Here is a 14,111-nt window from a genome sequence, read left to right as displayed (position 1 = left end):
TCTACATAATAATAAAATATTGTTTCCTGTGGTGAAGGCTCCTGAAACTCAAAGTAGAACACATCTTTTTGACTGCCATTGGTGTACATACAGAGCTGACTAATTAGACACTAACTAGCATATTTTGCCTGAATCTATTAGCACGCAGTCTGAGCCTGAGGGTTTCTGCTAGCAGTCTTGGTGCTGCCTTCCCTGAGCTGAAGTGTGGGCTGCTGATTGCAGGGACATAGGTCTAAAATAATGAAAGCATCTTCTTTTCACTCAAAGGCTGATCCTGATGATCACCATCCCTTGCTCAATAGATGAATCATGCTTTTTATCCAATATGTCGTGCTTTACACAGGGGAAGCAAAATTGCTATGTCCTCAAGGTGATTTGCATTATTAGCTAAAGATGAAAATGATGAGCTTGGAGGAAAAAAAGGATTGAAGGAAAAGAACAAACTGTGATACAGGGTGAGGTGGGAGTGTTGGCTTGCAGGTGTTCTCTGTGATATTTGGAAGGAAAACCAAAAAAACCACTTTGTCTCTGCTGAAATCTCAGATTAATTATGCTACTCAGGAGAGACCAGATAGTCGTCTTCATTCACTTGGAAGCATCTGCGTCTGGAGGTGTCTGGAGCATCTGGAAGCCTGAAGCATCTGGAAGCTCTAGCAAGGGGGTCCTCTTGGCCTCTTCCAAAGCACTGGTTTGGAAAGGAACCTTTCCCCTGCCTCAGTTCAAAGCCTTCTGACTTGCTGATGGCCCTGCTCAGAGCTCAGGCTGCACTTGTGGCCTATCCACAGTCCTCCCACAGAGCTGGATGTTCACTTTGCTCAGAACAAACCTGATTGATTGATTGATTTCCACGGTTTCCTGCTGATATAAGCAATGGGCGTTGACACAATCCAAGCATCTAAGGGGGTAAGGGAGGCTCCCTTTTTCATCCAGATGTCTGGCTGTGTTCCTTTACTTGGCTCTTGCTGTCCGGCTCAGTAAGATTACTTGTTACTGTTTGACTGAATGATCTTGTAAGCACTTTAAACAGGAATCTTTCCTTGGAAAATAACTTGCCAGCAGGATTTGTGCCAGTAAATTACTTCCCTTGTGGACAAAAGCCCTTAAGAGCAGAAAAGATGGGATTAGTTGCCTAAATGTAGATGTCTAAAAGTTGTTTAAATCTAAGATGGCTAACCTCAACTCTGTTCACATCTGCTGCAGGTAATTGCAGGCTTTTAGGTGTGATTGACTTCGCCCTAGTATAGACTGCCTGTGGTCAGATGAATCGTTCCCTGAACATGCTTATTGTGTTCTATGGCCTAGGGAGGGAGAGTAGGGTGATTACCTTAGATGTAGATCTACAGGCAAATGTCTAGGGTTAAGTAAAATGAATCCCACCCAGGTTGTCCTTTAGTTTATACAGATATTTGGCACAGCAGAACTGTGATTTGCTCACTTGGGCTTCCAAAACGCTACTATCTTGTAGACCATCAACTCTGCCAGTGATGCTGAAACAGACATAGTGAAAAGGAGCTCAACTACAAATCTGAATTCATGAGATACACTTTTGCCTGAGTGACCTATCTCTCATTTATAAGAAAAACTTTCCTCAGTCTTGCTAATGCTAGAGATACTGTTAAAGCTGGCTCAGCTGTTGAGATGGTGAGATGAGCCTCTTATTCTCAATGCTGTCAGTAATCTGCATGGACCAACACTAGTTGCCTGCAGTCATAGATGGTCCCAGATGGTTCTTCACTAACCAGTGAGGATGGACTCTATCTCTGGCCACATTCAGCCTCCCAGCATGGTGTCTGCTTAGCAAACCAGAGTAGGTTTTGAAAGAGTGGAAAACATTTCTGTTTGATTAGTGTAAGAACACCTTAGAAAGGTGGTCAAAAAAGACACATTATCTTCTAACCCTTGTACACTAGTGTTCTTCATTTTTTTCCTTGCTGTAAACAAAAAGAGATGAGAGCGCTGGCTAGCACATTTTCCAGATGAACAGGGTCAGGTGTCTCCTGCATGCAATTAGGAGTAGGAGTGTCCTTCTGTCCCTTTTAGCTGCCTGCTTTTCCACTGCACCATCTTCCAAGAGACATTTCTCTGTGGTAACGTCGGTCCCTTCCAGTGAGGCTGAAAGCCACCTTTGAGCAAGTATTTTGTTTCTGGGCTACTAATTGCACAATGAAAAATAGTATTTCCTTCTAGTTCTGTTCCTTAATCAGGTACCCCTTTCATAAACAGCACATAACATTTCAGGAGGAGAGGTACTGTTTCCCAGGAAGAACTGTTGGCAGCACCTCCAACACCTTCGAGGAATGATTAATTCAATCCAATATGTGTGCATGGCGTAGGGTGTTTTATTATGTCTTTGTATATTTGGAGCCTGTGTATTAATCATTACATTAGAAGCAGGAAAGAAATTGTTAGACTCTCTTGAGGTGAAAGCTGTGTGTAAAGCAGCTGAGGACTTTGTGGTATATTGTAGTGGTTTGGAAGCTGAATTAACCTGCATTCCTTTATTTTATCTTTTTTTCCTTCAACACAACCAACAGTGGCTACAGAAATGGATTTCTTGCAAAGTGAACACAAGTTCACAAGTGAGCACATCAAAGTGAAAACATCTATTCAAGTAATTTTTCATCCTTTTAACATACTGCCACAGGATTAGGTGCATTTGATCTATGTCATTTGTGGACACTGGTGTGCTTTTTACTCAAATTCTGTAGCTTTTACCTCAACACTGATATACACTTTTGAGAATGGAAGGCAGAGTTCTAACCTGACAGAATTTTTTTTTTTTTTTTTTGCTGTGTTACAGGAATGACCTTTATTCTCCCCCATCGAAGCAGACATATAGCCTGCATGTTGGATTGTGTATAAAATCTGATGCTTACATGTTCACATGAAAAGCTGTGCTTTTGTCTCTTGCTTAGTGGGAAAGGGAAGCCGAAAAAAAAAACCCAGTGCCCCCCTCCCCCCCCTGCCCCAAACCTGAATAATCCTGGTATGCTTGTTAAGAACATAAAATGTAATACAAGAGCAGCAGATCATACCAAATGGTCCTCTGGTTCAGCATACTGTTTCCAATGCCAATGATAAGTGGAGACATATGGAAGAGCATAAGGGGGGGCAAATATCTGCATCATTTTCCCATAATACTCTCTCATCCTTCAGCCTCTTTCAGTTTAGAGATTTTCTGAGCCTGACCAGGATATATTGACCTTCAACAAGCTTCTTCAACCTTTTCAGTCTTCCTTGCAAGCTGTATAAACAACATCCTTTATTAAGGGATTCTGCTGGTCTGTTGTGTGAAGAACCACTTCCTTTTTTTAATTTGAATTTGGTTCCTATTAGTGTTATTTGATGTCCCCTAGTCCTAGTATTAAATCTCATTGCAAGTGGGAAGTTACAGGTCTAACCATGGTCAATTTCGTGTGGAAGGATGGTTCAGAATGTCAATTCAGGGGCATTTTGCCAGTCAAATGCTAGATGTGCTTACAATTTTCTTTTCTTTCTAATACATTTTCTGGTGTTCCATTCAGGACTATTCCATCACAGAATGAATCCTATAATTAATTGCTCACATTTGCCCCTTTTGTTTGCATGCTGTGGTAGATGCTTTCACAAATCAGGGTCTAAACTCATGTTTTTATAACTCAGAGAACAACGTTAACAAGACACTAATCTAATGTCATCGACTGCCTGAGGGAAAGGAACCCACAAGTCAGGCCAAACATGTAGGTTGATTGACTGACAGCAATAAAACCCTTGCATGGGGCTACCACAAAGATCAGATGGTTTGGCGAGGCCCCCTCAGCGATATTGTCTCTCATTTCTCTCCAATTTTCTGAAGTAGACAATTTAACAAATGCCCAGTCAAACATGTCTTCTGTGGAGAGAAGTCCCTCACTCTCCATGACTCCTTATTTCGTTTAGCCACACAATGACAAACATTTCAAAACAAAACCATCAGCATTGCAAGACAGCATGGGAAACTAGAACGGCAAATTAGGTCACAGTTTCTTAAGAACCTTTCTCCTTCATCAGCCCTAATGCTCTTTTCATAAATTAAGCTGTAAACTCTCAGGGCAAGCGAGTATATCTTCCTGGCAGCCTGTCTAGCACCTAGGATAATGAAGTCTCTTCCTTCTTATGGCCTCTGGGCATCACCATAATATAAATTATGAATAAAATCACTCTAGTACATGGTCACAGCATATAGACAGATCCCTATACATTAGCATGGAAATGCAATAATTAATTACTTCTTTAAAAGCAATTAATAAACAGTATTCCTACCAAGGCTCAGGGATACTACTGAGTTTATTGTCTGAAAATGGAAGGTTCATGAATAGGATGTGGGAAAGTATTCAAAGCTAGTCTGCTTATGTGTCTGTGGGTCAGATTTCCAAAACCATTTTGTTGCCTAAAGATGTTGACATGAAAAATCCCACCAGGAGCTTTTCTCCATTTTTTGGCACCCAGATGTATTGGACAATTGGTGCTGAATCATGCTCTGGAAGGAGGCAGCCTGCTTGAAAGGCCAGATTGTATGACTGGAAGCCAGGAGTTGTGGTTTCACTCTGCAGCCACTGATGCTGTCTTGCAGTGCTAAAACAGGTCATAAGCTTTTCCTCTCCCAGCACCTCGTTTCTTCCCACTTGTAAATTAGATGTGATTTTGCTCGCTTTTGGAAAGAGCTTTAAGATCAGTGAATGATAAAGAGTGAATATTTTCATTCCAGGGGTAAGACATAAGTTCATTGTCCACTGTCTTGGTATTTCTGCTGATCTTGTGCACAGTTATGCTAAATTGTAAAGTACTGCTAACTGTGATAAGGCTTCTCTGATGTGAACAAATATTTATTAGGAATGTAACTAACTGAAGCAATTGCCTCAGTTTAAAGAGCTCAACAGCAACCCACTGAATGCAGATTAGGCTACAGATCCTGTTGTATTGTTCACATAGATGCTGAAGATACAATCTACTCGCTCTTCTTTGCGGTGGAAGATCTTGCCATCTTATAAAATACCCCTTATAGCACTTCAGTTTTCATAGTATGTGTTCACAACTCTTTTCAGGATCAGTTGGGACTTCTTGTGAAGAAATTCCTGCTGTTGCAGAAAACCTGTATTGCAGGTATGTAACCTGAATATGTGTATATAGTTAGGGAAAGAGATCACCGTTATGGGAGTGTTTAGAGGACTGATAGATCAAAGAAGTGATAAACTTTAGAAATAAGCTTACTAAATTCATTCATTAACAACACACTTTTTTGCTAGTGGTTAATTCTCACAGATCATCATCACCAACATATGTACAAAACTGTTAGTCTTTAGCAATCATATTCTAAGTTAGTTGCAAGTACACAGTACCACAGTGCTGATGGCTGCAGTTCTTGGTGGTCCTTTGCTGCTAAAGTCAAGGTGGTTAGGCTTGAGAGCTCACTGATGAGAGAAGAAAGAACTGAAGTGTCTTGACTCTTTTCTTCTTTTTTTTTTTTTGCTTATGGCTGATTTTTTTGCTATAGCCTCTTTTCCAGAAAGGAAGGGCTCATCTGCTTCCAATACTGCTTATCTTGTTTTTGGTTTTGCCAGTCATCCTTCTTGTGTATTTGGCAGGATGTCCTGCTTATCTGAAGTCCCTTGTGCTTATCTTATCCTCTGTCTGGCAACTTTTTGTTAGTAGGAGGCATCCAGCCTCCTACCTGCGACTACACACTTTGGTAGTCTTGTTGCTCACACATGTAAGCACAATGCTTATACATTGTGTCTTGCTATGCCATGACAGCATTACCAAATACTTACATTCTTTTGTTAGTTATACTATTTTAGTACAAATATTTGGGTTGAAGGCAAACTAATATTAAGTGTACCCTGATTAATACATTTATAATTTCTAGGTGTCACAGACCTCTGTTTTGCTACACCTGCATATCTGCAATGTTGTCCACCTTTCTGGCCTCTTCTCCTGTGGCACAGCAGGCTTGTGGCCTTTGCGCTTTTACTGTCTGAACACAGGTGGCCACAGGGTGTGGTGACCTTGTAAAGCAGATGGATATTCTGTCAGCCTTTCCATGGCTATTTCTGCAGCTATCTAATCCACTATAGCTTGCTGGGGAAGAAAGGGAACTGTATTCAATGACCAATAAACCTCTTCATAAATCAGTTTCCTACCTCAAGGACACAGGACTCTTTATTCTTTCTAGGGAAAGCAATTTTGTCAGAAAATAAGGAGTGGGGCACATCTCTGACCATACGATGTTGTGTTATTTGTAGAAATGATGCTTGGATTAACTGGTCAGTTTGTTGGTTCCCCTTTGAACTCACCACATTCACTTTGATTTGGGAAGCTGCATTTCTCAGTGGACAGAAGTTTTGAAGAATGAGAATCAGATCCTCCTCGACTTTGTCCCCAGCTCTGCTACCATCTTCCCTTGTGACCCTGAATAAACTGCTATGGAAGTTATTCAAATACTGGAATAACAGTCAGCTAGGAAAAAAAAAAAAGCATTTTGTATAAAACATAGCTTGGTCCTGATATGGTTTGCGTTCCTCGAGATAATTACAAGGAAAGCCGTTGGACTCTGAGGGAGCCCAGCTATGCCTAGCTCAGAAAGATGAGTTTCTGGAGTGGCTTCACGTCTGGTGCACTCTGCTCCTCAGCAGCCTTGCCAGACACGCATGCATCACAGGTGGCCTAGAGACGTGAAAAAGTACATGTTTGCTCCCCAAACAGCAGGTGAGTCCTGTGTCCAAGATGTCCCTGGGACCATCTTGGCACAAGCATATTCATATATGACTGACCCTTAGCATATTCATACCCCCAGTTTATTCATGAAGAAGAAAATCTCACACTTGCTTAACAGGGAATACTCAGGTAAATGTGGCAGCTGTTGTTTTTATCAATGTAACCCTTCTCTGAGACTGTGTTGGATAACAGGACGGTAGAGGTGCTAATGCTTTTGCTAGTTTTTCCATCCTTCTTAACTGAGGAGGTGTTTTGTCATCACCTGGATGAACCAAACAATCATCCATGGCCCCGGTATGAAGCTTTTCCATCTTCTTTTTAGCTAGTGAGGGAAAGTACTGATGAATAGGAGCTTGCAACTAACCGATGGAGTCAAAAACAATAAGGTACTTAGAAGTAAGAAAAACAAAGTGAGGATGTTTGCTTATGTAGAACACAGTCATTGATCATATTTAGAACTTAGGCAAACATAACCATGATAACAAGTTTTGCTTCATTTAACAAAACATCATCCTATGCAGTTCACAAAGTGGTGCACCACCTCCTGTGCCTAATGATATACTCCTGACTTCTACCTCTGATTTGGGCCCCATCTTATGGCTATATTACAGTGTATCAAACTAGCCATTTAACTACTTAGATATTGAAAACATTCAATTAACTTTCCTTGGATCTATCTGACACTAAGAAAGGAAAAATACCAAGACTGAAAATGTATGACTTGACATGATTAAATGGTGAAATGAATAATGTTTTAATGAGTGATTTGTAATTATTTAATAATTAAAGAGCTCTTATGAATATTCTTGAAAACCCTGTGGAAAAGCTAAATGATATGCTGATTTCATCAAGCATTCAAATCAAATCAGAACTTATAGCATCATTTTAAATGCAGTCTACAAGAACATTGCTACAATAATGCAAACAGAACAGAAAAGTATTGTGCTATAATAGCTCTGCTTTTTTAAGATAAGAACTTGATTTTTCCACGCAAAAGATTTTTCTGCGCAAATGGACTGTGGCTGAACTCTATTCAAAGTGCAGCAGTAGCCAGTCAGGTTTCATCAGTGGTACAGTTGCAGGTTAAGGGTGCATCAAGTCTGGTTTGTAAACGCAGATGAATGGTAGCCTCCTGCTGCAAACAGAGCTGCCCCATTCACCCTGGCCTGGAAACAAAGACAGGGAGAGAATGCAAAGGAAAACAAGAGGAAGTGATAAGGGAACCGTTTCAATCCTGATGTGAAATCATTCAAACTCAGGTCAGTCTCTGGAAATCTAATTTTCTTTTAATTTCTGTTACTGTAGTACGCATATTGCAGCTTTGGGCAACATTTTAATAAGATGATGATTTATCCAGATAATCCTGGAAAATACTAATCCCACAGGGACAGCAGAAGTTCAAGGGCAAAGTAAACTATGCAGTTTATAAATCATCCCAGGTTTTCCTTACCACCAGTATTCAGTGTCAGGCAAAATTTATTGTTTAACAAGTTGTTAAGTGGTCTTTTGACAGCTCTGAGAAGGGATGACAGAGGCCTCTGGATGAAAGTTGTCAGAGATCCATCAGTACATTTCAAAGATAACCCCTGCAGACAGAAAAATAACTCCAGAAGGTGAATGGGAACCACAGGTCTCTTCTGAATTCAGGAGACAGTTTGGTACACATATATTTGCTGGGATAGAAAATAACTGAATGGGGGCCTTCTTCCACAGGGATGTGGATACAGTTACTGCCTGTGCGGATATTATTGTCCTATAGAGCTGCAAGAATAATTCATTTTTAATTCCATATTAGATTAATTTCACCTCATCCACTCCTCATGAATTGTCCTCAAATAAATTGTAATTTTCTTGAATATATTTGTTATTCAGAACAGGACTATAGCACTCATGAGTAATTCATTGCAGGTAGGTGACATTCAGAATCTGAGACATTGACAATGGACATGTAGGTCATTGTTGTGCCCTGTTACATGAGTAAAACGTACAGAATCAAGTTTCTACTTCTACTATGCATTTAAAAATCTGAAATTCACTTTCTTTTAATATTCTACAATGTTAATTCTAAATTCACCATATTAGCAAAAGCTCCGGTAGATTCACTGGCTAGAATATTGGTGGGAAGACACTCCAAGTAAATTCATTAAAAGAGTTTGAATAAATATATTCATGCAAGCTTTTTATAACTCCAAATCTAGTCTATTGGCGTGGCATTCTGCTAAGCACAGATTAAACAGAGATTGTATTATCCACCATCCAGTTTCTCCTTTGAGAATTGTACCTCAGCTCTCCCTCAGATGATGTCATTGGAATACAATGTTGATAAGAGTTTATCACTTACTTAAGACCCCCCTCTTCCTCCACCACTCATCTGCCATTCCCCACCCCCAAAAAACACTGAAAGATAAACAGCATTAGCTTTTTGATAACTGTTTAGTTTTGCTGAGACTGAAAAGAATTTCCATGGCTACAAAAGGAAACTATTTATTTGAAAACAAAACATTTTCCATAGAAAAAAATTTTGATCAGTTGAGTCATAAAGTTCTTCCTCCTGATGTTTATTTTCATTTCTGGTCATGGCACACTTGCCTTTTGGTAAGTTCTGCCTGTCCAGAATTGGGTTTCCTTTTGTCTCTGAGTAAGTTTGTGAAGGAATTCATTCTCGGCTGCACTGGTGATTCTGGTTAGGTGACCTCCTGCTCTTTTAGTTTTCTGCACAGGAAAGAGGATTAAACATAGGAGATATGAAGTGGCTGCAGCTTTGCGAATAAGAGGTGAGCAAAGGAAAATGCAGAGCAAATGACAGGGTTGTGGGAGGGAAAGGGACAGAGCCATAACAAAGACTACAGAGAAGGAGAAATTTCATGGAAGTAGAAATGTGAAGTTAGAGGGGAAAGTCATAGAAAGCCTGCAGTTTTGAAGGGAGAGAAATGAAAGGCAGAAAAAGTGAAGCATAGGGAGAAAGGATGCTTTAAAAGAGTAAAAGTTCAAAGAGTGGGATCCAAAAAACCAAACTTCAAACATCAGGAGAAGTGGTTAAGAGAATAGGGTTGTCAGGCACTGGCAATTGGCATCCTTGTAGATTTTCAAAACTCATCTGGACACGGCCCTGAACCACCTGCTCTATCTATCTTTGAGGTTGGCTGTGCTTTGATCAGGGGTTGGACTAGATCCCTTCAGTCTTCTCTTCCCATTGAAATTATTCCGTGGCTGTAAGCTGGGTCTGTAGTGTAGGCAATTACATGGGGTCTCTACAGTCATTAGAGAATGGGAGGCATATCCAGATTGTCATACACCCACTGTAAGAAAAGAGTGGAGCTAGGATAAAGTGTCTTTCACTGGTGGGACCTTAGCATACAGCACAGCCTAAATACCTCCACATTTTGACAGCTAAAACCAGGCAAAATGAACCTTACAATGAAAAAAAGGAAGTTCAAGAAGATGAATGAGCAGAAATGGCGATGTCAGAACAGCTTGTCAAAAAGGATGCTCTTTACACTGTTTTTTTTTTTCTTGTGTCCCTGTTTTGATTTAACTAAACTGAGTTCAGCACTTCACAGGGACATTCAGTAAAGTGAAACTACAAAACGAAGGGCAAATACTAGATATTCAGGGTCTGGATTTTTTCCTCTTGTCTTCCCCCCCCCCAAAAAAAAAAAAAGTATGAAACATCAACATATGAAAAGTGCTAATTTAGGAGTCAAATGCCATTTAGGTTATAAGCAGAATTAGTTTGCCGCTGTCATTTCAGGGTCCAGTGGGTGCAACTGTATTTCAGCAATCCATTTCAATGTGTAGTGTAGTGCACCACAGTTTGTGGATTCTGCTCTGAATCTTCCACCCCTGAGAGACAGCAGCGGGTTCAGCAGGTCAGCCCTGAAAGGTGCGCAGGCCTTTGTGGATTCCCAAGACTCAGCAGCAAGTGGTTTGGCAGGCCAGAAGTGTAGTGTATTAGCCCAGCTTTGCTGAGGAGGGCCTGGCTCTGGAATAGTAATAGAGATTTCAGGCTGGTGCATCATGTTGCTTTAGAGATGGAGAACAAAACAGATTTGTCAGACCTGAATTAAGATGGATTTTGTTGAAAGTTCTTGGAATTGATTTCTTTCCAGTTTCCTGCTTGGTAAGTAGTCAGCACAGTTGGGTTCAACTTACAAAATATCATTGATTTCTCTCCCCAAACCACAGATGATTCAGCTTGTAATTTCCTCTACAATTATAGAGCAGGTCTCCTTAGAAACTGCTTATATCCATTCAAAGTTTCATCTTGTGGAAACCACATTTCCCCTCTCTTTGGCCAGATGTGCTTGGCACTAGTCCAGACAAAAAAGGAGGAGGAAGGTACAATAAATATTCTCCTCCTCCCATTCACTCTTTTCTGCTTCATGTAAGCAGATTCACAGCATTGCAATTTCACCTTTCTCTGAGTGCTTGGAGATTTCAGGCCACCCCGAGTGGTGGCATCAGCTATGGGACTGGTCGGCTCTGCAGTCTCTCTTCTCCTCCCTATAAGCAACAGAAATGGCCAGCATGTTGCAGTCGTTCTCCTTGAAGATAGGACAGGACAGAGCACAACACAGTGGTCATGGTGTTCATGCGCTGACACAGTGTCATGCCACCCTAAGCCAAGTCAAGCCAAGCCAATTGCACAATTGGCTCTGCCTGGGTTGCCAATCAGTTGTTGTATGTTTCCCCTTATATACAACTTCAGCAACACACAGGGGAACTCTCCATCTTCTCTTGGCATCCCCTGTGCCCTTTAAAGCAACCCATTCTCATGCGGGGAGTCCCTGTCATGGAAAGAGCTTGGCTTCTGGGTTTCAGAGATGGGCTCAGAAAAACCACAGGACCTAGTTTGGGCAGATAAACCATAGGAGCTAATGACAGTTTGGAGAGCTTTGCAAGAGGGAAGCCTGTATGGGGGCAAGGTCATGTACAAAATGTCTCTAACCTCTAATCTCCCCTCAGTACTTTTCAGAAAAGATCAAGATGACACTAAATTCATTCTACATTAAAAAAAAAAAAAAAAAAACCCAAAACCTCACATCTTCTGCCTTAGTAACTGATCTGTGCTGGAAACAGAGGCAAGAAGCAAGGAGGGTGAAGCTAGGAGACAGATTATTTTTTACAGCATCAGGAAGACAACTGAGACATATTACACTCACCTTCTGAACTGGAGAGAACTGAGGCTCCAAAAAGCAGGAATAAAACTAGACGGGACATTGTCAGGAGGCCTGGCAGTGCTGCTGCCTGTGAACTGTAAACGGTGGAAGGTGTTCAGCAAGGTACTTAAATGATGGTGGGAACTGGGGAATGAAAAGATCTGCACCATCATCTGCTGTGTTCCAGAGCTGAAAGATAAACTAGTTTTTCATTGCACAAAGACAGTGATAATTCTTTTGCTGACCTGAAACAGAGTTTGGATACACTATTGAAGGTACCTTTCACTGTGCCACCTCATGAAAGAGGCTTATATGAATGCATTTTTTGTCAGTGGGAGTGTGCACATGATCAGCTGGTAGACAGTAACTCTATGGAGTGGAGGCAGATCTAGGCGGATTGAGGACTGGCTGAAGTGCCAGGTTGTGATCAGTGGCTGGAAGCCATCTCTGGTGGGGTACCTCAGAGATCGATACTAGGGCCAGTACTGTTTAACATCTTCATTAATGATATAGATGATGGGGCAGAGCGCACCCAAAAAGCTTACAGATGATACAAAACTGGGAGGAGTGGCCAATACACCAGAGGGCTGTGCTGCCATTCAGAGAGATCTTGACAGGTTGCAGAAATGGGCAGAGAGGAACCTCATGAAGTTTAACAAAGGGAAATGCCAAATTCTGCACCTGGCAGGAGAAATAAACCCATGCACCAGTACAGGTTGGGGGCCGACAAGCTCAAAAGCAGCTTTGCAGAGAAGGACCTGGGGAACCTGGTGGACACCAAGTTAACCCTGAGCCAGCAATGTGCCCTCATGGCAAAGGTGGCCAACAGCATCCTGAGCTGCATCAGGAAGTTTGTTGGCAGCAGGTCAAGGGTGGCGATCCTTCCCCTCTGCTCAACACTGGTGAGACCACATCTGGAGTGCTTTGTCCAGTTCTGGGCTCCCCAGTACAAGAGGGACATGGACATACAGGAGCAAGTCCAGTGAAGAGCCACAAAGATAATTAAGGGACTGGAATGTCTCTCTTATGAGAAAAGGCTGAGAGAGCTGGGACTGTTTAGTCTGGAGAAGAGAAGGCTCAGGGGGATCCTATTAATGTGTATAAATATCTGATAGGAGGGATTAAGGAAGATGGAGCCGGTCTCTTCTCAGTGATATTCAGTAAATGGACAAGAGGCAATGGGCACAAACTGAAATACAAGAAATTCCATTTAAACATAATATGTATATATATATATTTTTTATGGTGAGGATGACTGAGCACTGGAACAGGTTGCCCAGAGAGGTAATGGAGTCTCCATCCTTGGAGATATTCAAAACTTGATGGGACAATCACAGAATCACAGAATGGTTGAGGTTGGAAGGGACCTCTGGAGATCAACTAGTCCAACCCTCTGCTCAAGCAGAGTCACCTAGAGCACATTGTACAGAATCGCATCCAGGCAGGTTTTTTATATCTCCAGAGAAGGAGACTCCACAACCTCTCTGGGCAACTTGTTCCAGTGCTCTGTCACCCTCAAAGTGAAAAAGTATTTCCTCATGTTCAGATGGAATTGTCTGTGTTTCAGTTTGTGCCCGTTGCCTCGTGTCCTGTCACTGGGCACCACTGAAAAGAGTCTGGTCCCATCCTCTTGACACCCTCCCTTTAGATATTTGTACACATTGATAAGATCTCCTCTCAGCCTTCTCTCCTCCAGGCTGAACAGGCCCAGCTCTCTCAGCCTTTCCTGATAGGAGAGATGCTCCAGTCCCCTAATCATCTTTGTAGCCCATGCTGGACTTGCTCCAGCAGTGCCACATGCCCAGAACTGGACACAGTACTTCAGATGTGGCCTCAGCAGGACTGAGTAGAGGGGGAGAATCACCTCCCTCGACCTGCTGGCAACACTCTTCCTGATGCACCCCAGGATCCCATTGGCCTTCTTGGCCACAAGGGCACATTGCTGCCTCATGCTTAACTTGGTGTCCACCAGCACTCCCAGGTCCTTCTCGGCAGAGCTGCTTTCCAGCAGGTCAGCCCCCAACCTGTACTGGTGCATGGGGTTATTCCTCCCCAGGTGCAGGACCCTGCACTTCCCTTTGTTGAACTTCAGGAGGTTCCTCTCCACCCACCTCTCCAGCCTGTCCAGGTCTCTCTGAATGGCAGCACAGCCCTCTGGTGTATCGGCCACTCCTCTCAGTTTGGTATCAATAACCTGATCAACCTGCTCTAGTTGACGCC

At 42.1% G+C, this 14,111-nt stretch overlaps 1 protein-coding gene across 1 annotated transcript; it reads right to left on the bottom strand.

The window, feature by feature from the left end:
- Nucleotides 1-7,815: 7,815 nt before the first annotated feature.
- Nucleotides 7,816-11,952, bottom strand: LOC106489178 (C-type mannose receptor 2-like). Its single transcript, XM_013948312.2, has 5 exons — nucleotides 11,895-11,952; nucleotides 11,147-11,235; nucleotides 9,322-9,444; nucleotides 8,183-8,318; nucleotides 7,816-7,898 (listed from the first exon to the last, which is right to left on the bottom strand). The coding sequence occupies exons 1-5, from the start codon at nucleotides 11,950-11,952 to the stop codon at nucleotides 7,816-7,818; spliced, it is 489 nt and encodes a 162-aa protein (XP_013803766.2).
- Between the last annotated feature and the right edge of the window lie 2,159 nt (nucleotides 11,953-14,111).

Source organism: Apteryx mantelli, chromosome 1 (genome assembly GCF_036417845.1).
Source record: "Apteryx mantelli isolate bAptMan1 chromosome 1, bAptMan1.hap1, whole genome shotgun sequence".
In the NCBI taxonomy this organism is placed as follows: Eukaryota; Metazoa; Chordata; class Aves; order Apterygiformes; family Apterygidae; genus Apteryx; species Apteryx mantelli.
This window is presented reverse-complemented; position numbering and strand designations above follow the sequence as displayed.